This window comes from Phocoena phocoena, chromosome 3 (genome assembly GCF_963924675.1).
Source record: "Phocoena phocoena chromosome 3, mPhoPho1.1, whole genome shotgun sequence".
NCBI lineage: Eukaryota > Metazoa > Chordata > Mammalia > Artiodactyla > Phocoenidae > Phocoena > Phocoena phocoena.
In genome coordinates, this window is record NC_089221.1 from 171,141,728 (window position 1) to 171,168,164 (window position 26,437).

Here is a 26,437-nt window from a genome sequence, read left to right on the forward strand (position 1 = left end):
CCTACTTTCTGGGCTCCTCTCCCCAAAGTTAACCATACTCCTGAATCCTCTCTTTTCTTGAAAATAATTGTATCTCGAATATACATTTCCCCAAAATGTCGTCTCATTTTAGTTACTCTGAATTCATAAAGAGGGACTCGTGCCACCTCTACTATTTGGGAATTTTTTGTTCCACTCCAGGTAGCGTTGCTAAGTCTGTCCTTACTGTTCGCCTGTGGCTGAGAACACCACTGTGGCTGCTGATTAACATGCCACTGGATGAATTTCCCACAATGCACTTCTCCATTCTCTCAGCAATGAGCACAATTGGGTTGTTTCTGGGTGCCCGCCTTCTTCACGGTGCAGTAATGATGATTTTGTGGCATGTTTCCTGGGGCAAAAAGCCAGGGTTTCTTGTGGATATGTATCTGGGCGAGGAAAGGCTATGTTATGTGGCACACGAATGTTCAGTGCTGTCATTAATATCAGTCTGTTTTCCAAAGTGGTTGCAGTGTGGAAGAGCCCTGTGTACCCACAGCCTCTCCATCATTTGGTATTGTTGGACGTTTTCAATTTGGGGCAATGATAACAGGGCCTTGATGTGGCTTTGTCATGCATTTCCTTGATCCTTAAAGAGGTTGGACATCTCTTCATGCACTTCTTGGTCACCCATGTTTCATTGTTTGCGTGCTTTTTGCACACTTTCTCTTGGGGTAGCTGCCTTTTTCATACTGAAACTTCTTTTTTTTAAATTTATTTTTATTTATTTATTTATGGCTGTGTTGGGTCTTCGTTTCTGTGCGAGGGCTTTCTCTAGTTGCGGCGAGCGGGGGCCATTCTTCATCGCGGTGTGCGGGCCTCTCACTGTCACGGCCTCTCTTGTTGCGGAGCACAAGCTCCAGACGCGCAGGCTCAGCACTTGTGGCTCACGGGCCCAGTTGCTCTGCAGCATGTGGGATCTTCCCGGACCAGGGCTCGAACCTGTGTCCCCTGCATTGGCAGGCAGATTCCCAACCACTGCGCCACCAAGGGAAGCCCTGAAACTTCTTTTTAAAGGATTGTATCATCCCATCAGAAGGCTATACCATTATTTATAGCATGCATTCTCAGCAGGGACAAAAATAAGTCCTGGGGGGGGGGGTGGAAAAAAACCTTACTCTTTTAATGTACAAAACGCAGATATACATTCAGTATATAAACAAATATTCAGTATATCTGGGTATTAACATTTCATAAGGGGTGATTAGGAAAGCAATGTCTAAAACAAGTCGGGGGGATAATGAAAAAAAGGCTGAGAAACACTGATTTATAGCAATTGTCACAAGTCTATGGCGACGAGGGGCATACATACCTTTTCCCAAGTTCAGGATAGACTCCTGGAAATTGGACCATAAGGTTTGAACTTGGCTTAGGCCTCTGCCATGCCTGCCAAACTGCCTTCCCAGTTCATATGCACATTTACCTCCAGGCAATTTAGGAAAATGCCTGTCTTACCACATCCTCACCAGCACTGGGTTTTATCAACTTAGAAATCTTTACTGATTTTGATGGGTGCCAAAGCATGGTAGGTTCTCATTGTTCATTATCCTTTCTTTGGTCTATGTAAGCCTGGACATTTTTTATGTGCTTACTAATCAGTCTGTCTTTGGGGAATGTTCTAGGGTGGAAGAAATGTAAGCCAACACATCTGGAAGAAAGGGGATCTTTTATATACAGTGGCAGTAACTTAGCAGAGTTGTGTCCTATAGTTATACAGAAAGCAGAACTTGTAAGTGATGAACTTGGATATTTAGCAGAGGGGACTTTCCAAGTCAAGTGTCGAAGGTGCAGCCCCGTTTCTTCTCGCTGCTTATAGCAAAATGTGAGAGGAAAGAGATAGATAGATAGAGGGAAGAACTGTTAAGCAAAAAGGAACCAGGACTTGGTAATTTGGGAGATTCTCGCAAAAGAAGCCAAAATCAGGAGATGCACTGTCAGGAAAGTGTCCTCCGGACCATCAGTCATCACTTACCGACTGGGTAAAATTGGGCAAGAGTCTAAACCAATCTGAGCCTCAGTTTCCTCATCTGTGAAATGGGGATACAAAGGTAATAGCAATCAACTACGTGCCAATAAAAATTAAAAAAAAAAAAAAGGTAATAGCACCACCCACCTCATGGGGCTGCTATGAGGGTAAATGCATAGCCTCGTGTAAAGCATTTAACTCTATGCCTGCAGGCCCAGGGGTGGCCTTGTGGGGAAAATGATGGGTGGGGGACGGCTTCTGTGCCCCTACTACTGCCATCTGGACCCGAATCCCTGCCTGGCTGACATCAGTCCACCCCCGCTCCTCGCCTCTTCTCCCAGGTACCTAATTCCCTGAGGTAGGGGAGGAGCTGAGGGTTCAAGCTGGGGATTAACAGAGGCAGATTAGAGTCGAGCTGAGAGCAGGGGGTCTCTATCCTCTTGACCCTTTCTTCTCCGGAGCCAGAGCCGGTGTATCCACCCTGGCTCCTTTTGGCTTCAGGTTTGTGAGAGGGGAGGCCACCTCCAGAACCTCACCCCCTCACCTGCAAAGCACCCTGGAAGAGCCGTTAGGATTGGGACCCTTGGGCTTCTGACGTGCTGGTTGAGGAGCTCCCCCTCTCTGGGCCTCACTTTTCTCTTCTTAAAAATGGGGAAAGGAATGTGCAGATGAAGCCGGAAAACGCTCCCCGGACGCCTGAGATATTGGCTACATACTGAACACCTACTATGTAGGCAGAGCTGCTGTTAACCACCGTTTGCCTGAGCTTTTCCGGCCCCCGGGGTGCCCACCAACGCACAGAATTAACTTCCAGAAGACCCCAGAGTCAGCCATGGCTCCAGAAGGGCGGGCCAGGGCCTGATTCTGTTCCCGGGGTGCTGCCTGCCCCCGCCCGAAACCCTGGCGTCCTCCCTGGGGAAGCTGAGAACCACCTCCCCAAAGGGGTCCCTGAATACTGGAGCCCCAGTTGGGGGTAAGTGAGGTCGCAGGCAGGGGGAAACCCAGACAGAAGGACGGCAGCAGAACCTCCTCCACCCCACCAGGTCGCGGCAAGCCCCCCTCCCGTCGTCCCCCAGTTGCGCCAGACGCAGAGCCTGAGAGGGGGCGGGGAGAAGGGGGCGGTGCCTACTCTGCGGCTGCCGGGGGAGGGGGGACTGCGGGAGAGCGCGTGGTGGGGGGCGGGGGCGCTGCGGCACTGCTTCCCAGCCCGCAGCAGCCAGCGCAGCAGGGGCGGGGGCGCTGACCCTCCACGGCCCGGCCCCTCCCCCCGCTGCGGAGGCTTCTCCCTTAATCTCGACCCGGGGAGGGGGCGCCCGCCTCCCCCCACACCTACCGAGCCGCCGCGCGCGCTCCCCGCCCCCCGCCCCGCCTGGAGCCCCTGCGGGACCCCAGGGAACCCCTGCCCCCAAGGTCTGTCACCCTCAGTGTCCTAGTCTCTGTCTGTGTCCCCATCTGTCCCGTCTCCCCGCTGTGCGTGTTTGTGTCTGTGTATCCGGGACACCTGCACTCAGGGGCAAGGGTGGCTGCTGCAATGGCCTGGGGGAGGGGTCCTTGGGGGGGGGTCGGCGTGTGGCTCAGTCCGCGGTCTGAAATGTCTTTCTACGATTGTCAATCTGTGTGCTTGTCTGAGTGACACCCTGCTGGCTGTGAGTCTGTGTATGTGACAGCGTGGAGGCTGTGGGTGTCTGGGTGACACCCCAAAGGCTGTGAGCATGTGGGTCCCCGTGTGTCTGTCTGGGTGACACCGCAGGTTGTGAGTGTGAGTCTGTTCGTGGCATCCTGCAGGAGGTGTGCGTCCAAGAACTGCATCGGCTGTGAGCGTGGGCCCCGGTGTATCTAGGTGACACCCGCAGACTGTGTGTGCCTGTAACACGCCGCAGGCGCGTCGGTGTGTGTTCTGTGTCGGTGTCGGAGTCGAGGAGGCCCGGGCCGCGAGTGTCCCCAGCTGTCTGCGTGTGTGTGTGTGTGTGTGTGTGTGTGTGAGCGCGCGCACGCCGTGAAGGTGGATCCGCTCCCTCCGCAGCGAGCCCGACCCGGGCCCCACGACCCGCCCCCGCGGCCGTTCGCCTGGCCTCCCCTCGCGCGGGCCCGGCCGGGGATGGAGCCGCAGCCAGAGCCGCCAGAGCCGGGGCCGGGTCGCGGAGCGGCCTGAGGCGCGGGCGGCGCGCGGGACCGGGGGGAGGGCGGGCCGAGGGGAGGGTCCTGGGCCGGGGGGGCGGGCACGGCGCGCCCCCTCCCTCGCGCGCTCGCTCCCTCCCCCGCGCGCCCTCCCTCGCCGCCTCCTCCCGCCGCCTCCGGCCCCCCCTCGCCGGGGACCGAGCGCGCTCGCTCCGGCGCCGGCCTCGCCTCCTCGCAGCAGCGCCATGGTACGTCGCCGCCCCCACTTTCGTTTTCGCCCGGGGAGTTTTTGGGGTGGTGCGTGGGCTCCGGGCGAAAGTTGAGAGGTCTGGGGGGGCAGGGGGCGGGGGCCGCCCGGGGGAGGGGCTCGATGCGGGGACCCCCCACACACCCGCCGCCCCGGGACCCCCGCCCGCCAACCCAACACCCCCGCGGCTGGGGGCGGAGCTGGCGCGCGGGGCGCAGCGGGGGACCCCAAGTGGGGGGCCCCTCTCGGGCACCAAGGAGTTGGAGGGGAGGGCGGGGCTCCCGGGAGAGGGTCCCCCACAGGCCAGGCCTCCGCCCCCTCCCTGGCCCGGCGGGAGAAGGTAGGCGGGAGGGCGCGGCTCCGGGCGCAAGACCCCCAAGCGCGCAGCCGGCTGGGAAGCCGGGCCCAGGGAGGGGGCGCCCGACGGGGCCGTGCGGGGCGGGGGTCGCGGCGGCCCCCGCGGGCTGCCCCGGCCCGGGCGAGCGCGGCGCGCCAGCTAGCGGAAAATGGCCGCTGCGGAGAGGGGCGGAGAGCGCGCAGCGGCCGCCGCCGGGCGCCTTGAACTTGGAGCCGGGAGGGCGGCCGCTCTCGGCGCCGCGCAGGGGCAGCCACCCGGCCGGCCCTAGCGCCGCCTGAGCCCCGCCCCTCGGCCGACCCCAGCCCCGCCGCGGTCCCAGCCGGGAGGGGTCACCGGGTCTACGCCGGGCGCGCCCCAGGCCCGCGAGCGCCGGTAGCTGCACTTGAGGGTTCCGGTGTCCGGTCCGCCGGTGTCAGTGGCATCTTCACTCGAGGGGTGCGTTTGGAGGCCCCTGTGCTCTCAAACGAGTCAGCACGGGAATCCGGGGGTGCATTCGCGGGTCTGTGCAGCTAGGTGGTCCCACGCCTGTCTGCGGGTCCGTGGGTCCCCGGGCGTGGGGTCCTCTCCTTTATGTATGTGTGTGTCTGCACATCCACGTGGCTGTGTGTGTGTGTTGTGTTGCGTGTTGTTAGAGCATTGTGCGGCTATGGGACAGTGTGTGTGTGTGTGTGTGTGTGTGTGTGTGTGTGTGTGTTAGGGTAACTGGGCGACTGTGCCACGGGTCCCCGTGGGGCGGTGTTGTGAAGCCGTGTGGCTGAGTTGGATGTCCCGGGGGACGTGATGTCCCTGGATGACCATGGGGGTGTCCACGTATGAGTGTGTGGAGGTTAGGGGATTGCCAGTGAGTGGGGAACTGTGTCGCGTGGCTGCGTCTCAGGGGACACTTGGGTGTCGCTGTGTGCGTTTGACGCGCTGAGTGACTATTCCTGGGGATGGGTCTACACTCTCCCCCCACCTCGCCCATTTCCTTTTCTCCTGTAACCCGGGCTGCCGGATGGGGAACGGGTGCTTCCTCCACCTAGCCAAAGCTCTGTCCTCTCCTTTCACTCCCTACCCCGTCCGCTCCAATTACCCCTGCCTCGGGGTCCCCTATCTGCACGGCCCCAGGTGGTCCCAGCTTGAGGTTCGGGCGCGAGGTGGCGCCGGGACGCGATCACTCGGCGCCGATGTCTCCCGCCAGGGGCTGCGCGTGCGCGTGGCCCAGAGGGGGGCGGGGCGGCGGGGGGTCCCCCCTCCCCGCCAGAGGAGGTCTCGAGGGATGGATGGTTACCGAAGCGCGTGGGTTAAGTCTGGACCAGGGGGGTGGCCAAGGAGACCCCCTCGCCCGGATGGGCAGGGAGACGCGTCCCCAGCCCTACCTCCCAGCGCTTGCCGGGGACCGGGCCAGACCCCTGGCGGGCATACAGGGTTGTTTTCTCCCCTCCAGGGGAATCCCCGTCGCGCCCCCATCCCCACCCCAGGGCGCTTTATATAATTTTCTAAATATAAAAGCCCCAAGGCCAGGTGGGAGTCTCTGCTTTCAACTTTCAACCTGCATTCCCTTTTGGGGGGCTGTTTGGGAAGAGGAGAAAAGGGGTCCCACGTTGACACAGGGATGCATCCATACGCAACACTCAGGGATCCAAGCTCAGGTAAGATCACCCATCCTCACGCCCCGTCGTTCCCCGTGCTCACCCTGCCCTACACCCACTGCCAGTGCTCAGACGCAGCGCTCCCCCACCCCACGCCCGGGCACTGCCCTCCACCACACTGGCCTCCATCCCCACCTGTCACCTGGTGCACAGTCAGCAGCACACGCTCCTGACACGCTCTTACAGCGATCTGTTCACAGCCACACGTGTACGGAATTCTGCCCCCACACAGGTGCACACACAGCCACACACAGAGGCACGCAGACACTCGTAAACAGGCACCTGCGTTTGTGGGAGGGGGAGGAGCCAAGCCCATCGCGCCCTCCCCCCACCTCCACGTCCGAGCCAGGTCCCTGCAGGATCTGGAGAGCAAAGACCCCAGCTGTGGGCGCATTTGGGGGGAGGACAACCATGAGGGGGGAGCAGGAATGCGGGTGCTGTGTGTCACCGGGTGTGTGTGTGTGTGTGTGTGTGTGTGCGCCAGTGTATAAATAGTGGGAGGGGTTCTGTCCATGGGTTCATGTGCTCGTAAGTGTATACTTGTGTTCTGGCGTGTGTGTGTTATTGTGGCTGGTTGCACATGTGTTGTGTTTGGGCTGTCCATGACCTCGTGTGGGTCTGTGTGTCTCTGTGTGAGTCTGCATGAGTCTGTGTGTGTCCCCTCGGGTCTGGGTGTCTGTATCTGCTGGAGTCTGTGTGACGTGTGAGAATCTGTGTGTCTCCGTGTGGTGTGTTTCTGCGTGTCTTTGTGTCTCTTCGTGGCATGTTGTGTGTGTGTGTCTCTGTGTTGTGCCTGTACCAGCCCATACGTCATACCCCGTTACTTCTCAAGGCAGAGGACCTTAACATCCCCTTTTGGAGGCTCAATTTCTCATCTGTAAAATGGGAACACACAGGATGCCCCACAAGGTTGCGGGAGGGGTGGCAATGTCAGCCGTGCTTTCACAGGTCCTGGCCCCCTGGCTGTGTCCTCTATTCGCTGGGTACGGCCGCTGTGGAGTTCCCTGGTGGTCTCAGGCTTTGATCATCCCTCCCTGAGCTGCTCTCACTTTTGAAAGTGCTGCTGTGAATTCCACTCACATGTTTTAAGTTTGCTTTTTAATAACATGAGCGACTCATGAACATCTAAAGAGGATGCAAAAGTACCCAGAGTAAAAATCAAACCTTCCTCATCACCCCCACCCCGCTGGGACCCCCTACTCCAGAAAAGCCCTATTTCATCCAGCTTTGTCTGAGCAACTCCACATGTAACAGATACACATTCTTATAAAGGATACACATATATTCTTATAAAGGATATATGTATATTCTTTTTTAAAAAATCCCAAATGAGATCTTGAGTCTACTTGCTGAGTCTACAGCAATGGTTCTTAACTGGGGTGGTTCTGTCCCAGGGGATACTGAGTAATGTCCGGGGACACCTGTGATTGTCACACTGGGGGGCTCCTGGCATCCAGGGGGTGGGGGCCAGGGATGCTGCTCCACCCCACAGTGCCCAAGACGGCCCCACCAGGGATGGTCCATAATGCTGAGGGGGGAGGAGTCCTGCACTGCAGCATGCTTTCCCCTGTGCGTTTCTTGGAGGCGTCTCCATGTGGGGGTCCCTTGTTCTTTTGTGGAGCTCCATAGTATTCCAGCCTGTGCCCCCGGGTGGCACTGCTGAACTGGTCCCCACAGATGGACACGGTGGCTGGCTCCAAATTGTTGGCATTAGTGTTACAGGGTGACAGTCAACACCCTCATGCGTCCGTATGTGGGACAATCCCAGATACAGTCCGTATCTGAGCCTAAGAGTGAGTGATGGGGAGAGTACCTTTTTAAACTAAAATGAGCTAAACTGTGAGCCAAAGTGCCGGGAGCTAAATCATGCGGCCCCTTTCTGGGATGTTATACACACAGGTCCAATCCAGCAATTGCTTTGTTTAGAAAACACTAGGTGCGGTCCAAACACTGGCTGGTTTACCCACAACAGCCCAGAGGGGTAGAAACGATTACCGTCCCATTTCACAGAGCGGGAAGCTGAGGCACAGGGAGTTTTAGCTACTGGAGGGAGAAGACATAGACCCAGGCTGCAACCCTGCACTGCAACTGGCCTGCTTCGGACCTACTGTGTACACTGTAGGGACCACTCCTGCTAAACTGGATGATATATATATATATATATATATGTAACGCTTCACTGATGTTTGTGAACTGGCACCTGCCACCACTAATATAGTAACTCAGTCTTCCCACACGTTATCTTAAGGATTCCCATCTGCCCAGACTTCCAAAATGCGAGATGCGTCTATTGTTGCCATTTTACAGATGTGGAAACTGAGGTTCAGAGAGAGAGAGAGAGAGAAAGAGCGAGAGAGTCTGTGGTCTCCAAACTGTGCCTTCCAGAGTAACCTAAACTGCCTTGGGAAGGCTGCCCGTCGGGCAGGCGTGGGGGCAGTCTGGGGGTCACTGCCACCTGGGAGAATGCTCCGAAGCCAACGTGTACTTGGAAATGTCTGTGAATTGGGGATTCTGCCCTCCAGGTGTTCATGGCGTCTTTTTAAATAATAAAATATTGCTTTATGTTACGTCGGCATTTGGATTCCCAGACACCTGCCTCTCCCTTTCTTTCTGGGGTTTAAATGCCCCCCCATGGCTGCACAGTGGGTTTTTTTAAAAAACCATTTGTGAAGTGCTATTTGAATGACCGTCACCCATGTGCAGGGGGGAGCCGGCGGGACGGAGGGCATATGTGTCCTGTATGAATCCTGCTCACTTCTGGTCCAGCTCCAGGGCCCCAGGTCAGTAGCATCCGTTCCTGGGGCGTCGGTTTCCTCCCCTGTAACACGGGGAGAATAACAGAGTTGCTGGCGTCTTCCATGCCCCTGGGCATGGGGCAGCTGCCCGAAGTTGGCGAGAGGTTATCATTTGTACTCGGGACACACGGGGCAAAATGGCCAAGCTTTCTAAGAATGTCTCTGTGCATATTTGACGGAAGGTCAAGGCGCTGCTAAGTGCCAGTATTCTTATGCTGATCAACCGCATGGGGTGGGCACTGTTCGTCCACTTCACAGGGGAGGACACCAATGGGGGAGCATGCTGGTCTGCTAGGTGGCCCGAGGCCTCTGAGCGAGCCTGGGAGGATTCTTGGAGTGAACTGGGGGAGGGGTGAGGCTAGTTGTCAGCGGCAGGTCTGTGCCCATCTATTCCAGAGGGAGAACAACCAAGCTCGCAGAGTGTGGGCCCTGGGGCCAGGTAGCCGGGCTCCAAGCCACTCCGCATGCCTCAGTTTCTGGATCCATGAAATGGGCACACTGCGGGGGTGGGAAGTAGGAATTACCAGACACTCGGGAAGAGGCTGCGAGGTTTTATCTGGCCAGCCTGAGGTACTGCCTGGATACCTTACTCCTGGGGTACGGGGGCGACATATGGGGGAGGCCGAAGCCTCCCCCCCAACTCCCAGTTCCCCTTTGATGCTGGCTGAGGAGGAGACAGCAGATTTCTGGAGGCTCCCCTGTTGGTTGAGGCCCTTCTGGCCACGGAAGGGCAGTTGTAGCCAAGCTCCTCTGCTTGGGAACTGCAGCCCCTGTCTGGCTCTCGGGAGGAGCAGGGGGAGAGGATGCCGTGGGACCCCTTCTCCCGCCAAGCACCCCGGGTTGTACATCTTTAAGGGGAAAGAGGCGCGCTCGCGCGGGCCTCTGCACACGTCACTTCTTCGTTCTTTCCCAACCCCCCCACCCCCACCCCGCTCCTTTCTCCAACTTCCCGGCTCGCTCGGGGCGGGTTGGGGGGGGGGGTGTCTTCAGAGTCCACCTATGGACCCCAAATGTCCTGCAGCAACCCACCCCCTGCCCACTCGACTCGGGCTGGCGGTCCAGGGGGACCCGCTGTGGTCGGGGTGTGCGTGGGCCCGTGGGTCCCCGTCCGGTGGCCCGGCCCAGGGCGGCTGGAAATTCGTAATAATAAGCAACGATGGGGGTTCAGGAGGCATGGAGAGGGGGAGCGGCTTTCGTTCCTCGCTCGCGCTCTTTTTTCCCTCGTTTCTTTGAAAGTTGGATGTTGAGAAGTGGGAGGTTCGGGGTGGGAGGGGAGAGAAATTGGGGGAGGGAGATAGGAGGTTGCTAGAGGGAGGAGAGACAGAGACGCAGAGAGAGACAGAGACAGAGGAGGAGGTGGGGGGGACAGGAAAGGAGAGAGAGACAGAGAGAGGGAGAGAGAGAGAGGGAGTCGGGCGCAGGAGGGAGGGAGAGCGCGGGAGGGAGGAGGGAGGGAGACCGAGGGAGGAGGCGGCGAGGAGCGCGCCGGCCGCGGCCGCGGGGGGGGGGGGGGGGGGGTTTGGAAAAATGACTCAGTAAGTTCAGCGCGCCCGCTCCGGCCGGCCCTGCGCCTCCCGCCGCGCCCGGGATGTATTCGTCCCCGCTCTGCCTGACCCAGGTACGCCCCCCGCCCGGCCCCCGGCCCGCGCCCCACTGTGCCCCGGCCCCGCGTCCCCCGCAGCCCGGCCCCGGAGTTTGGAAGCCCGAGGAGGCGGGACGAAAAAGGCGCGCGTCCCTCCCGCCGCCGCGGCCGGGATGCCCCCGCCGCCGGCCGGGGTCCGGTGGGGGGTTGGGCTGGGCCGGGGACACCTCCCCCCCACCCGGGACCCTCACCGGGGACTCCCGCCCCGCCCCCCGCGACCTCTCCCCCTGGCTCGCCCTACAGCCTCGCCCTCCCCGGACGCAGGACGCGCTCCCCCACCCCAGCCAGGAAGGTCGGGGGGCGCCCGGGAGAAGGCCAAAGGTGGGGCTCTGCGCGAGCCCCAGGCCTCGACCCAGGCCTGCCCCTAGGAGGAATCGAGGGAGTCCTGGTTGGACCCTGGATGCCCGGGGACTCTTGACACGAGGACCCCTCTGATGCGTTCCCCGGACCACCCCCCCCCCCGACGCTTGTGCGCCGCCACCCAGGCCCTGGACAGCCTTTCCCCCCATTATTGGCCCACGTGTGCGCGGAGGGGGAGGGGGCCCGCAAAGTTGGAGGCGCCAGCAGTGGGGGGAGGGGGGCCCCGACGTCCCGGCTCGGTCTCCCTCTCACCCCCTCCCCCCGTCCCTCAACCCCATCCCCATATTTTCGCCGCATCGATTGTGAGTTATTGAGCCGCCGCCGCCGGGAAGAGCCGGGAGGCCTGGCGTTCCGGGGTCTGGTCCGGGCACTGCGGCGCTGCGGACGCCCTCGCCAGCCCGGCACCTGCCCCTGCCCCCGCCCGCTGCCTCTCACCCCTGGCCGAGCTCCCAGACTGCCCGGGGCTCGGCCCTTGTGCAATGACCCAGGGGATGTGCGGGAAGGGGGCGACTGCCCCTGTCCCGGGTCGCCCCTGGGGGACCCCTTCCCTCCCCCAGCTCCATGGCAGGGAGGGGGGGGCACCCTCCCAGGTCTACTGGTTCCACCCTCCAGCTCTGCCCCCACCCCGGGTCTTTGTGTGTCCTTAGGCCATTGGGGTCCCGGCTTCAGTTTCCCCTGAAGTGACTCGGAGCTAAGGCAGGTTTCGGAGAGGGGCAGTGTGGCCTCCAAGCTGTGAAGTGTGGGGCATAGGGAGGTGGGAGTCAAGCCGGTGGCTGAGTGTCCTGAGGACCACGGTACAGAGAACACGTGGATGCCAGTCTCCAATGGGGGTCCCCCATTCATGATCCGAGGGTGCCCCTCACTCATGGCAGGTTCCCTCTCACCCGCCCCCTCCAGCTCCTCCAGTTTCTGGCTCCCCATGGGGGAATGTAAGGGTTGGTGCTTAGGGGGTCTCAGGGCCTGTCCTACCCATCAACCCCGGGGTGACCTTGGGCACGTCCCTGCCCCTCTCCAGACCTTCCTTCCCCTCCAGAGCAACTTTGGGGGTCCCCCGACGCAGTCATCACTGGCCCCCCTCTGCCTCTTGTCGCCCGAAGCTCCCCAAGGGCCACGAGGGTCCTAGTCAGGGTTGCCCGGTGACCTTGGGCCTCCCAGTCTCTGGGCTTAGGGGGTGGCCTGGGTGGCCCCGGGGTGCCCCCGCCTCCTCCACCCTTTCCTCGTGCTCGCTCCTGGAGCCGCCCAAGGGGGCTGAGCCCAGGGAGGCTATTCCAGGCGAGGAGGTTGGACGGCAGCCTATTGTCACTGGGCCCTGGAATTCCCCCATCAGGACTCCTCGGGCTCCGTCCACGTTGCCCAGAGTGGGTGGCAGTGAGAACCAGAGCTGGTGTTGCGCTCCCCGGGCCTGGCTTTCCCTGGGGCGCAGGGCAAGGGTCAGCCAGGCGGGCTCTTGGTGGAAACATGACAATAAAAAATACCTGAGGTTGCTGTGTGCAAGGGACAGGGCGACCGGGAGACAGAGACAGGCAGAGAGAGGACCAGGGAGCTCCCAGGCTAGGATGGGGATGGGGTGGCCCAAGCGCAGGGGGCTCCTCCTCCTCTGCTTTTTCTCCCATGGGTGCCCCCACCCTGGAGGGGAACCCAGGTTCCCCTCCCAGGACTCCTTCAGTGTAATCCTCGCAGCTGTTTGCAGGCCCAGCCTGGTCTGTGGTCTCCAGCTGGGGAACCCGGAAGGACCCAGACTACCCATGCAGGACCCCCACTCCTGGCTATCTCATCGCGCCCTACCCATTCCTCTCTGTCTGCGTCTCTCCCTCTCCTTGTCTCGCTCCCTCTCCATCTCTGGCTCTCCCTGTCTCTCCATCTCTGGGCCTCCATCTCCCCCCTTGACTAATTTTACAACCTGAGCCCATCCTAAAATAGCTCCCTTTTAGCCGATCCGACCCGGACCCTGAGCCGAGACCGGCTCGGGGCGTGTGAAGGGGGGGGGGGGGCAGGTGGGCTGCTCCCGTGCCAGCCCGCCCTGTGCCCCCGGGGTCCTGCCCACTGAGGGGGTGGCAGCTGCGGCCCGGGTGGCCCTGGAGGATTCTGGGAGCCCCGTCCCTGTTTCAGTGGTGACTCAAGTGCTTTTCACTTTTACTCTGAAGAGGAACTGTGTGGGGCAGCCGTTACTTCCATAAATCCTGCCGCCGGGAAGGCCGGCCTCCCCGCGCTTGCCCCGCTCTGGGCCTCCCTCCCGCCCGCCTCCACCGCCACGTTAGTTATTCCGGGTTTGGGGCCAAATCCCTCTTGGCTGCAGTGCCCAGGATTCCCCGGGGCCGCAGGCTGGGCCTGGGCTGCAGCCACGGCGGTGCGGCTGCCAGGGCCCCCTTCCTCATTCATTCATTCTTTCCTTCATTCCTTCACAGCATTGCCTTGCTGGGCAGCACTCTTTTTACCCCATTTCTCCAGTGGGGAGACTGAGGCCGCAAGAGGGTCCCCGACTTTGTCTTGATTGAATATCATAGATCTTCATTAAGCATCTCCTATGGGCCAGGTGTCTGTTGCGGGTTTGGGGGGGAAGGCACGAGGGGCCAGCCTGGTGTGGGTTCTGGGAGGCTCTGCTGTGATTGAGGGTCCCCCAGCACCTCAGGGCTGGGACAGGGGCCAAGACCAGAGAGGGCTAGGGCCTGCCCGGGGTGGCACAGCATGGCTGGTGGGGCTGGGGATTCGGGGCCACTGCCCACCTGGCTGGTGCACCCGTGGTCTGATGGCCTCTGATTGGCTCCTGTACTCACAAGCTCGCCCCACATCTCTCTCCCTCTTTCTGTCTCTCTCCGTGTCTGTGTCTCTCCCCCATCTTTTCTCTGCGGTGGAGGTGCCTCTGCGCGTCAGGGTCGGCGCCTTGTAAATCACGACACTGGGATTCTGGCCGAGTCAGCGTTCTCTCTCTCTCTCTCTCTCTCTCTCTCTCTCTCTCTCTCTCTCTCTCTCTCCCCCTCTCCCCCTCTCCCTCTCCCTCTCTCTCTCTCCCTCTCTCCATATCTCTCTCTCTCCCTCTCTCCATCTCTCTCTCTCTCTCTCTCCCTCTCCCTCCCTCCCTCCCTCCCTCCCTCCCTCCAATATCTCTCTTCTTTCTCTCTCTCTCTCCAATGTCTCTTTCTTTGCCTGAACCTCCTACCTTCCTCACACCAAATGGATGGGACACGCCGAATGTCCTGGGACCTCCTGCCCCACGAAAGCACGTGTTCACAGCGACCCGCGCGCGTACACTGCCCCCTCACCTGGGTGTGTGTAGACCCTCGGCACGTAGTGCCTGCAGGCCACGCTCCCACACGCGTGAGCGTGCAGATGTGCACACGTACGTGCCCTGATGGGTCACCGGGCAGAGACCCAGGGCGGCCTTGCATCTGCGTGCAGATCTCGCCCAGGTGGCTGTGTGTCTCTGGGCAGGTGATCTAGCCCTTCTTCAGATGTTTCACCCTTAGCACAGGGCCTGGTATACAGTAGGTGCCAAATAAGCTTGGCCGTGATTGTGGTTTCCTCTAAAGTAATAATTGTATTAAACATCCCATAGACATTTTGCAACTTGCCCTCCTTTCCTTCTGTCGCTATCTGCTCAGCTTGGGCCGGGTGACAGGGACAGTGGTGACTCCCCCAAACCTTGAGCCCTGACCCCCCCAGCCAGGGTTTCTCTCTTGGTCTTTCCTCGCCGCCCGCCCAGCCCTGTCAAGGGTCTCCCTGAGTTTGGCCAGACCCACGTGGGTACCAGCATCCTTTGTCCGTCGGGGTGTGTGCATAGGGAACAGGCAAAGGGTGAGATTGCTCCATCGCTGATCTTCATGCTGAGGACGCAGCAGTGGATGAAACAGATCAAAGCCGTGCCCTCGAGGGGCTACAGTGTAGGTGAGGGGCTGTCAGGACCGTGCTGCCGCTTTGGCACGTGACCCAGGGCTGAGCTGGGAAGCGGGCCACACGGGATTCAGAGAGAGCAGGTGGGGTGCAGAACGGGCGTTGCTGGGAAGTCCCGAGGATGGGGCCAGACCCTGTACTCAGGGAGCTGGCAAGTGGGGCCAGGGAGTCAGGAGGCACCCAGGTCCAAATCCCAGCGCAGCTCCTTCCTTGTCTGCGTGACTTTGGGCCGGTGGCTTCAGTGCTCAGTGCCTCAGTCTCTCCCTCTGGGCAGTGGGCACAACAGTTGTTCCCATTTCGTAGAGTTGACAGTTCAGTACACGCTCCGCCTCGCTCCCTGTCTGTCTCCCCCACACCGTGGCCTTCTGGCTCAGCCCCCAGCATCCACCCAGGACACCACGGCACGGAGAGGGAAGTCAGGAGACCCAGGGCTCAGACTCGCTCGTCACTTTGGTGGGGACTTTCTACTCCCTGGACTTAGTTTACCCGAAGTCTTCCCAGGGGTCCTTACCTTCCTGGCCTCACCACCTCCACTTTCCCTATTGTTCACTCTGCCCCAGCCTCACCGGCCTCCTCGCTGTTCTCCCCAAACATCAGGCATGGTCCTGCCTCAGGACCTTTGCATGTACTGTGTTCTCCACCTGCAAAGCTCCTACCGTGGAGTGTCATCTTTTAGGTCTTTGTTCAAGTGTCCTCTCCTATGAGAGACCCTCGCTGACCACCCCCCCCAGCTGAAAAAAAACAACCCCCTGCCCCCTCCTCAAACTCCTTTAAATTTCTCCAGAGCATTTTGTTCAACCTGGCATTTTATTCCATGTTTATTAGCTTGTTTAATGTCCATCCCTGCCCACGTCAGGATCTGGGTGAGGGCTGAGCGGAGGACACTGCTGGGTCCCCAGCATCATGCATGGAGCTGACACAAAATACATACTCAGTAAATGTTTGTTGAACAACCAAATGAATCTCTCCTTCATTGGATAAGAGCTGTTCATAAGCTATGATGTTCTGAGCTTGAGGGGAGGAACCACTTTAGGTTAGGAACACTTACTCTGGCACCAGATGGGCCTGCGTTCGAATATGAGCTCTGCTGTTTGACATTTAACCTGGAGGAGGGGACATTGGAACCAGGGCTTTGAAGGGTGCATAGGGGTTTGAGATAAAAGCTTAGGGATGGATAAAAGATTCTCAGTAATGTTTGTTGAATCACTGAGTGAATGAAGGAGAGAGAATCCTTCGTGGAAAACTTTTGGTTTGGGAATTGGAGTTTCACGTCCTGGTTTGCTGCCCTGGACTCTCAGGATGGGAGGGCTACAGGGAGGCCCAGAGTGGGGCACAATCCAGTGCACAGTTGACCAGTCCATAGTGCCCAGCAGGGGCTTGGACCTCCCAGCTGCTGCTGTCCTCTTTTGCCAGGAAGTCCCAGCAGAGAGAGCAGGAAAGGCTGCCTGAAGGAAAGAACAGTGAAGACAGGGTTTTGAGGGATGTGTAGGAGTTCAGGAGGATTCTTGGCATCTAACTTGCCTTGGCCAAGTGGGGTTTCTGGGAAAGGCCTGGTCTTGCTGCCTCCCCTCCCCTTGCAGCTCTGATTACCAGGGCAATGGATAAGCCCCCCCACCAACCCCCAAAAGGGTGCAGTGTCCTTTTCTGCCCTTTGTACAGAATGAGAAACAGGCCCAAGGTGGAACAGTGATTTGTTCCTGGATCATACAGAAGGTGAAAATGGAGGCTGTTGTTACCCAAGCTCATTCCCTCAACAAGTCTGCCTGGCAGTGAGTGCCTCAGCCCTGGGCCTCAGGGTTGGGGGAGCGCAACTGAGCTGGACTCAGAGACCCCAAGTTGTGTGGTCCAGGCTGGGTCTGGGAGAACCCTGAGGAGAGCAGGAAAGGCTGCCTGAAGGAAGGAACACTGGAGAGAGGGCCTTGAGGGATGTCTAGGAGTTCGGGAGGATTCTTGGCATCTAGCTTGCCTTGGCTGTCTCCCTTGCCCTGTCAGCCAGTGAGGGCATATTGGGAAGTGCTTGGGGAAGAGGCATTGGTTGTCACAGGTCTTATGGGACAAAGAGAGTGACAGGCCTGCCTCTCACCTGGGTTGACCTCCCCAAGAGGATGTGGGAGGCTAGGGCAGCAGGTCCATGACCCAGTTACAGGCTGTTTGTCTTCCTCCAGGACCAGCTGGGGTCACCAGTGACGTGGGCTCCCGCCCCTGCCCGCCTCCCTGGCATCTTTCCCCAGAGAGGGCCCGGGGAGGAGGGGGTAGGGATAAGGCAGGGGCACAGGGGCTTGGAGAGGGGAGGAGCCAGAAGAGGAGAGGAGCTCAGAAAAGGGGGAGGGGGCTCAGAGACAAAGGGGTTCAAGGGGATGAAGAGTCTGGGCCCAAAACAATCGTAACAACAACATCAATAATGATAATGGCGTAATGCAGGCTTTTGAGAGCCGGGCAGGTAATGGGGTTCATCTGCTAGGAAGAGGTGGCAACCCGTTCAAGAAGGCCTGCTGGCTGACACTCCAGCTGCCCCTTCCTAGCTACCTCTTATTACCGCCCCAATAAGCTCCAGGCCTCGGGTGGCATCCACAGCCATTGCCCAGGCCTCCTGCCACCCTGGCGTCCCCTCCACAAGGGACAGTGTCCTGTGCCTCCAGCTTCTCTGGCCAGACGACCTGGGCTCTGGTCCCGGCTCTGCTGACCGGCTGTGTGACCCTGGGCGAATCGCTCCCCACCCCTGGGGCTGGCATGTCAAGTGACATGGTGACACAGAAAAAGCACCTCTGAGGTTGGATAGGACCTGACAGGGGACTGGCCCCCTCTATCCTCCCTCTGCCTCAGCAGGTCAGCTGGGGTGGGGACGGGATGGGGGAGTGGCGGAAAAGGGCCCCGTGGTCTGGTCCCCACCACAGCTGTTACTGTGACTTACACGTTGGGGGCCGGTGGCATGGGGGAGCTGGGCTGGCACAAACGGAGCCCCGTTCTGCCCCACCCCGCGAGGGCAGGAGGCTATTTTCAGAGCCTCAGTAATAGAGGAGATCTGAGGTCATCCCCCAGCCCTAGCACCCCATGGCCAGAGGTGGCCCAGGGGAAATGGAGCTCAGGGCAGGGAGGGGCGCTGGGTGGGCGGTACCGTGTGCATCCAGGCCTGGAGGTGGGAGCAAGCCTGTCCCATCCATTTAGAAAAACCAATTCGTGGCCCAGAGCAGCGGTTTCCCTGTCTCCCCGAGAGACCCCGGCCTCACGGAGAGCAAGCTGCTCTGAGAAAGGGGCCGATGGGGTCCTGGGTTCTTGTCCTTATGCTGACTCTGAGACCCTCCAGGACCTTGGCCAGGTCTCTGCCCCTCTCTGAGCTTAGCTTTGCCATCACACAAAGCGTAGTGGAGCCTCGGGCCTTTTCCTGCCCCAGGGAGATTGTAAGCAACGGAAATAATCTTTACAGCAACAACAATGTCAATAATAATAATAATAATAGCATTACAGGCTTTTGAGAGCTGGGCGGATAATGAGATTCACATGCTAGGAAAAGACATCACTCCCATTCAAGAAGCCCAGCACAGCCCCCAGGCAAGAGCGGGGAGGGGGAACCGAAGTTTCTCTTCTCTGTCTTCTTTTCTCCTTGAATTTCTCATCCCTTGAGACTGAGAAACCAGGTCCTGGATGTTATGCAGACTGTTTCCCTTGCTGAAAAATGGCGAGAATGAGACAGCCCCCTCCCACCCCTGTAGAAGGGGATGGGGGCCTCCCATGGCCCCACGTTATTCTCTGAGGGGCCAGATGGCGGCTGCCGTTGTTTCCGTGGGGAAGTCAGATGGATGTGGGTTCCTGTCTCAGCTCTGCCCCTCGTGATTGGGTCCCCTCTTGGGGTCTGTTTCTTCATCCATAAAATGGGTGTTGTGGCCACCCAGCAGCACCATTCGGGCAGAGGGAGGGGGATGTTGAAGTCACAGCTCTGGCCAGGTCGCTGAGCCTCCCGGGCCTCGGTTTTTCCATCTGTGGAATAGGTCTATGGGGGACAGGGTAGGGTGAACTGGCCCCCAGGGGCCTCTCTCTCCAGGCTGAGCTCCCCTTTCTCTGGTGCATTCTGCTCTCTTGCCTCCTTGGGCCTCAGCTTTCCCCACCCCTATAATGGATCTATGCAGGAACCACCCCCTCTATGCAGGAACCGCGCCCCCCGCCCCTTCCATCAGCCCCTGACATCCAGGTGGCCCATCTTGGCCTGTGGACCTCAGCCAGTCCTGCCTGTACATCTGGGCTGTAGGAATGATGTCTTGTCCTCATTTTTTTCATCACTGCCAAGAGCCGGTTGAGGCAGCCCTTGGACCCCTGTCTGGTGTCAGCTTCCTCCGCTGAGCAGTAGGTCTGACAGACAAGCCCCAAATGACCCTCTGAGCCTGGTTGCTCCTGGAATCGTGAGCATCCAGTGTGTGCTCAGCCCCGCTCTGGACATTTGAGCTCACACTCTAGTTCAGTGGTTTGCAAACTATAGTCACAGGGCCCAGTGCCCACCGTCTGTCTTTATAAATAAAGTTTTATTGGAACACCGCCATGCCCATCCCTTACATCTCCTCTGTGGCCAGTCTTGCACTACAGTGCAGAGTGGAGCAGTTGAAACAGACACGAAAATACTATCCGGTTCTTTATGGTACTTTTAAAGTTTGCTGACCACAGTTCTAGAAGGCAGAGAATGGATCTGTGCCACCAGCATTCCACCATCCTCAGTTTTCCCCATCTGTACAAAGGGTCCCCATCAGCCTCCACCTGGGACCCCCAGCTTGTCCTGTCTGTACATTGGGGTTCAAGACAGTCCTCCATGAACGGCTGCCTTCATCTGTGCCTCCCACGTGGTCCAAGCCTCAGTTTCCCCATCTGGGCAATGGGTTCTCAAACGATCCAGTGAACCTCTGCTGGGTCCCCTCCTCTGGCCTCCACTTTTTTCCCCAGGACGTGGAGGGATCTGCAGCAGCCCCCTGCACACCTCTGCCTGGCCCTCCTTCTAGCGGGTCTGCCTGGGGCCCCTGCGGCCTCATTCTTACGGGCGGGGCAGTGGGTCCACGGCCCCCAGCACCTCCTGACCTCTGGTCTTTACCGCCCCGCAGGATGAGTTCCACCCGTTCATCGAGGCGCTGTTGCCTCACGTGCGCGCCTTCGCCTACACCTGGTTCAACCTGCAGGCGCGGAAGCGCAAGTACTTCAAGAAGCACGAGAAGCGGATGTCGAAGGACGAGGAGCGCGCGGTGAAGGACGAGCTGCTGGGCGAGAAGGCCGAGGTCAAGCAGAAATGGGCGTCGCGGCTGCTGGCCAAGCTGCGCAAGGACATCCGGCCCGAGTGCCGCGAGGACTTCGTGCTGGCCATCACCGGCAAGAAGGCGCCGGGCTGCGTGCTCTCCAACCCCGACCAGAAGGGCAAGATGCGTCGCATCGACTGCCTGCGCCAGGCCGACAAGGTGTGGCGGCTGGACCTGGTCATGGTCATCCTCTTCAAGGGCATCCCGCTGGAGAGCACCGACGGCGAGCGCCTGGTCAAGGCGGCGCAGTGCGGCCACCCGGTGCTCTGCGTGCAGCCGCACCACATCGGCGTGGCAGTCAAGGAGCTCGACCTCTACCTGGCCTACTTCGTGCGCGAGCGAGGTGAGGCGGGGCTTGCGCGTGCACGCAGATCTGGAGGCCGAAAGGGGGTGCGTTGGAAGGTCGTCGAGGGGGGGAGGTGGGCGCACGCAAAGGTAGGAGCCAGGAGGCGGGCCTTAAAGTCCGAGGGCGGGGACAGTTGCAGTGGGAGGATCTGAGCCCTGTGAAGGGCCAAGGGGAAGAGGTATGGTTCAGGGAGAGTCTGGGGTCAGGGGCAGGTGCGTCCTGGGGCTGTGAAGGTAGAGGCAGACCCTGACCTTGGGGGGGGTCAGGGGTCCAAGGGGGGTGGCACGTGTCAGGAGGTGAGACCCTGTCCCAGGAGGTCTGTTGGCAACAGGGGTGAGGATAGGCCAGTGACGGACGCGCGGGGGACAATCTTATCCCTCCTGGGAAAGCTGGAGGAGAGCTGGGGTTGCACTTTGTGACTGATGGTTGATCGACTCTTGGACTTCCCCCAGAGACCTGACAGGTCCCATATTTCGGCCGAGTGGGAAGCTGGGGCGCTGTGTGACTTTGGCTAGGTCACCAGTCTCTCTGGTCTCCAGCGGCCCCCACTCTGGCCCTTCGAGCTGGGTGTTTGCTGGCTCTGTGGTCAGATGGCCCACGTGGAGACTAGCAGGGTTTGCGAGGATGGGGAAATCCACGGCAGCTTCCCAGAGGAGGGGGCTCCACTGAGCTGAGCTCTGTAGAACGACTGGGCAGTGATGAGAGTGGGGATATCCCAGGAGGTCAGCCGCCTAAACAGAGATGTGGCGGTCAAGGGCAGGCCCTGGCTGGGAGGGCAGTGGGGTCTGTTGCCCCGCTGTTCCTGGTGGTGTGGCCAGTGGAGCCGTCAAATGGAGGGTATCAGCATCCTTACCTGGATTGGGCCTGGGGAGACTCGCCGAGATCGTGTGTGTGCGTGTGTGTGTGTGTGTGTGTGTGTGTGTGTGTGTGTAGCGCGTTGGACTCTGGCCTGCCACGTGGCGGGTGGCAGCCGTGACTGTCTTCATGCGGATGGAATCAGGTGTGCCCGGAGACCCTAACAGGCACATGTCCCATGCCCCACCGTGCCCACCCAGGCTGGTACACACGTGGGTGCGAGCCCGCACACACCCGGAGCTGCCTGAACGTGTCAGGTGGTGCACTCGGGTTGCAAACCCAGCCCTAAGCCCCCGTAGACCCCACGGGAGCCCGTGTGATCACAACCAGAAATGATGGCGGAAGGCTGGGGGAGGGGTGGTGAGAAGAGAGCGAACTCCGGGGCTGGACTGCCCAGATTCCGAACGCAGCCCTGCCATGTGGTGTGCTGGCTGTGTGACTTTGCCTCGGGCCCTGTCCTCTGCCTCAGTTTCCTCCTCTGTACAGTGGGGGTAACAACCATGCCAACTCTTAGCGATGCTGTGAGGATTCCATGAGGTCTCCTGGTCTCCACTGTGTGTGGGAGGGAGAGCTGGGGCAGATTTTCCCAGTCTTGACCTTGACCCCGTCTGCCCCTCCCCCGCCCCCACCAATTAGCACTAAACACAGGGGGCCAGAGGCAGAGGGATAGACTAGGTGACTGTTTGCTGCGGGCCGGATTGGGGGTGTGGGCAGGGGCAGCCTTGGGGGCTGCAGTGCCCATTACCATGCAGGTCCTGGTCTCTCTCACCACATCCATCCTCCTCCTCCACGCTGAGCTGATAAAATTTTGAAGCGAGTTTTCTGCCAGCGTCAGCACAATCTCCGGGCGCCTCCCCTCCCCCATCGGCCCCCTCCCCCCCTCAGCTCAGCAGGCAGACCAGGCCTCCGGGCCTCCCCAGACACCTTCGCGTCCGACTGCCATGCCTTTGCTGGCCAGTCTGGTCAGCATCCTCACGTGAGGGCCGGGGAAGGTCAAGGCTGCTGTGCCTTCCCGTGCAGGCTCCATCATCCCAGGGGACCACTGCTGCTCAGACAGGTCCCAGCTGACCCAGCTTCAGCTGGCTGGGAGTGAGGGTCGGGCGTGAGGGCCGGGCCAGGAACCCACTCCCAGCTCAGCTGCCTGCCTAAGGGCCGGGTGATCCTAAACCAAGTCACTTAATCTCTCTGTGCCTGCTTTCTTTGATTTTAAAATGGGATGCTCAAAAATAGCTGGCCGGTAGGAATGTTGTGTTCTCGTGGTAAGTGTTCAACAAACAACCCCCATGCTGTCCTGAACGCAGGTACCAGGCACAGGGCTAGGGCTTTGTGGACCGTTGTTATCAACGTTATCATCCTCATTAGGATTATGATTTCCCACCTCCATGCCTTTGCCCATGCTGTTCCCTCTGTTTGGAATGCCTTTCCCGTCTGGAAGACTCCTACTTATGCTTCAAAACCCCAACTCCCAGCTCCACTTTCTCTCCATCAGGCATTTTTTTCTGAGGATTTAGCAATTCTTTTCCATTCTCATGGCAACCTTGCAAGGCAGGGATCATTGTACCCATTTTACAGATGAGGAAACCAAAACCCAAAGAAGATAACTGCCCGGCGCAAGGTCACACAGCTAGGAAAGGGCAGAGTTAGGGTTTGGACATGGGCGGGTTCTGTTGCTGACACCCCTGCTAGCCTTCTACGCTCGGTGGCAGAAGGGGATGGAAGTAAATCACAGTGTAGGATGTGGGTATCCAGTCATCGTGGCTGGACCACCTCCGGGCTGGGTCTGTGTTCTAGGCTCCTACCAGCTAGGGCCTCCTCCGGGGTTCCCAGGCCGAGGCTGGCCCCCAGAACCCCCTGTTGAGCTTCAGCTCCCCAGCTTCCACCGCAGGACCCCTGTCTTCATCTGGGCCAGAGTTATGTCTGTCTTCTCAGCCAGGTAGTCATCTGACGTCAGAGACAATTGGTCACCTCCCTCCTCTCACCTGGTGGGTCCCAGGGCTGCAGGGGGTCCAGGCCAAGGCCAGAGTGCGGTGTCCACTCAAATCAGCCCTGCCAGGAGGCCATGGGATTGATGGGGAGTGGGGGAAATGGGCCTCAGTTGGCTTCTGGGGGCGGGTGTCACAGGGTGGATGGTGGGACAGGCACCCGCCATTCGGCTGAAAAGGAGGTACCACCTCTAGCGTCAGAAGCGGGGCCTTGGAGCTGAGAGAGTGACAGTGAGAGGGAGAGACAGAGAGACCCAGAGACGTGGGGAGACACAGAGAGACCCACAGACGCATCACACACTCGGCCCTTTCCTGTCCCAAGACAAGGGGACAAAGTCCAGCTCCCCCCACGGCCTCCGTCCTTATCTCTCCCAGGGGGTGTCAGGCAGACTGCTGGAGCCGCACCCCAAAGGGGAATCCCAGGCCTCCATCCTTGGGTTTATTTTGGAGGAGAGAAGGGTGGGGACGAGCCGTGAGGAGGTCCCTTTAGCGCTGGGGCTGCCAGGCTGATCAGAGCCCAGGGCACCGCCTGGGGCCGAACTTGGCAGCTTCAGGCATCCATCTGGCACCGTTGTGGACACAGGGGCCTGATTCCAGGGGTGGACTCCGTGTGTGCCCTGGGGGTGGGCTAGGGGACAGCTGGGGGGCCATGATGAGGGGGAGACGTGAGCTCCAACTTGGGACATTGGGGCTGCCCACTCAATGCGTGCACTTTACGGGGAGGGATGTGTGTAGTTAAGCAGGGCATGGGCAACCTGACAATTCTCAGTTACATTAATACAAACCTAATGACAGGGAGGGGTGTGGAGAGGGAGGGTGGGGCAGGCACTCTGGCCAGGGAGGGCCTGAAAGAAGTGAGGGAGCTGCAGAGGGATGTGAGTGAGAGTGTGCGGGGCAGTGGCGGAGGTGGGGGCGGCACAGTCAGTGCAAAGGCCCTGGGGCTGGAATGGCCCAGAGCGCAGGTGCTAGTTGGGGAGGTGAGGCCCTGTGCCTGGTGTCGGGGAGGCCGGGAGCGGGTGAGCCGGCTGTCCTCTCTCCTGCCTCCCATTTGAGAAGGAGTCTGGAGAAAGCAGGGCCCAGAGAGGGAAGCCGCCTGCCCAGCCCCGAAGCCCAGCCAGGCCTCCCCGCCCCCTCTGGCGGCCTGAGAAACCTGAGGCGCGGGCGGGCACCGTGCCAGGGCGGGAGGGGGAGGGGCTGCCAGGCCCGCCCGCTCCGGCAGCTGCCAGCCCGCCCCGAGCCCCGCCAGCCCAGATGGTGCCCATCTGCTGACGCTGCCGTGGGCTGGCCTCCCGTTCCCGCCTCCTGTTCCCGCCTTGTTCGGTGCCAACCTCCCGGAAGGGCGCTGTGGGCAGGGGCTGGCTTGGGAAGCTTGCAGCTGCTAGAGGAGCTGCCCAGGGTGCCCAGGGAGGGGTCAGGAGGAACTGAGGGCAGGGGTCCCCGTCGCCTCCTGGATGGACCTGGGAAACAATAATAGCAACAGAGATAATAGTAACAGCAAGAACATCGTGTGCCCGGTGCTGAGCCCATCCTACATCTGGTTTCATTCTCTCCACCACTCTGGGAAGGAGGGAGTATTACCTTCTCCCCTGTTTCAGATAAGGAAACAGTCCCAGAGATGGTCAGCGACTTGCCCAAGGTCACACAGCTCCTAAGAGGTAGGGCGAAATTAGAACCCACAGATCCTGACTCCTTGAAACCATTAAAGGAAAAAACCTAAAAACCGCTTTTGAGGTTATCAGATGGAACCCACACCTTCCTAGTTGCACAGATCATGAAAAGAGCTGGCCTGGAATACACAGTGAACAAATTAATGAATATCAGTGAACGTTCCCGAAGTGCCTACCGTGCCCAAGGCTGGGGGCTGGGGTCTCCATAAAGCACACCCTGGGCTCGGATGGCAGGAGAAAGGGCCTGGAGCAAGGGGGCCTGGATCAGTCTCAGCTCTGCTCCTGGCTTGCTGTGTGACTTAGGGCAGAGCTCTGCCCTCTCTGGTCTGGGGTTGGAGGAGAGCTGAGGGCAGGAAGGTAAGGCCTTGTGGGGCCACGGAGAGAAACAAGCCAGACCCTGACTGAGGGTCCTGCCGTCTCCTTCAGCCCCTGTTAATCTTCATCCCAACACTGGCCGTGTGCTGGGGAGACAGAGGGCGGATGTGGACAGGAGGGCGTGTAAGGGCACCCGTTGGCTTGTGTAATGGATACAGTTTGTGTCCACACGTGCTCCAGGCTGTGTGAGGTGCATTTCCCTCTCTGTGCCTTAGTTTTTCCATCTGGAAAGTGGAGAAAATAAGAACTATGTCCACTGCATTGATGATTGGAGTGATCCCTGGACAGCATACAGGAGGCCCTGGATAAACGCTCAGTCCCTTCCCGGATCCTCTTCCCAGCCCCAGGTGGCAAAGGGGAAGAACCTCAGTGTATCTAGTGAACCAGCAGGGGCACCTGTGACCCAGGATGGGCTCCCCCCCACTGGAAGCCACCTCTCCAGGTGTCTGGATGGCGGAGGGGTGAGGGGCTCTTGGCAGCCTGGACTCCCCCGGGGCTGAGCAGCCAGGTGGACCAGCCGTCTGTCTGTGCAGAGGAGGTGGCTGCCCGGGTTGAGGTCCAGACACCAGCTGACAATGTATTTATAGCGGCAGCAGGAGGCCTCTGGGCTCCTGGTTAGTGGTGCTGAGGGAGGCGCTAACCCAGCAGGTGGGAGCCCAGTGTCCGGAAGAGGTAGGGGCACGATCTGTAGCCAGATGGCCCAGGTTCAAATCCCGCCACTCGTGAGCTGTGTGACCTTGGGCAGGTGACGTCACTGCTCTGGGCCTCAGTTTCCTTCCCTCTGAAATGGGCATGATACAGATGGTGCCTGCTTCACCTGGCTGGGTAGGGTTAGATGAGTTAATGCGTGAAGAGTGCTAGGACAGGGCCTGGCACACAGTAAAGTGCTCCAACATGATTTGGTGCCTTAAAAAGGAGG

General features: G+C 59.7%; 1 protein-coding gene across 6 annotated transcripts in view; it reads left to right on the plus strand.

Annotated features, from left to right (window-relative positions):
* Nucleotides 1-4,273: 4,273 nt before the first annotated feature.
* Nucleotides 4,274-26,437, plus strand: part of NFIC (nuclear factor I C) — a 65,441-nt gene continuing 43,277 nt past the window's right edge. Inside the window, exons 1-2 of one of the 6 annotated variants that reach the window (XM_065873469.1) lie at nucleotides 4,274-4,350; nucleotides 20,105-20,636. In XM_065873469.1, the coding sequence (XP_065729541.1) occupies nucleotides 4,348-4,350; nucleotides 20,105-20,636 (535 nt within the window). In that variant the 5' untranslated portion in view covers nucleotides 4,274-4,347. Of the gene's footprint in view, nucleotides 4,351-10,639; nucleotides 10,752-20,104; nucleotides 20,637-26,437 lie in introns of those variants that run through there. The other 5 variants (XM_065873467.1, XM_065873465.1, XM_065873468.1 and 2 more) reach the window with 5 other exon arrangements.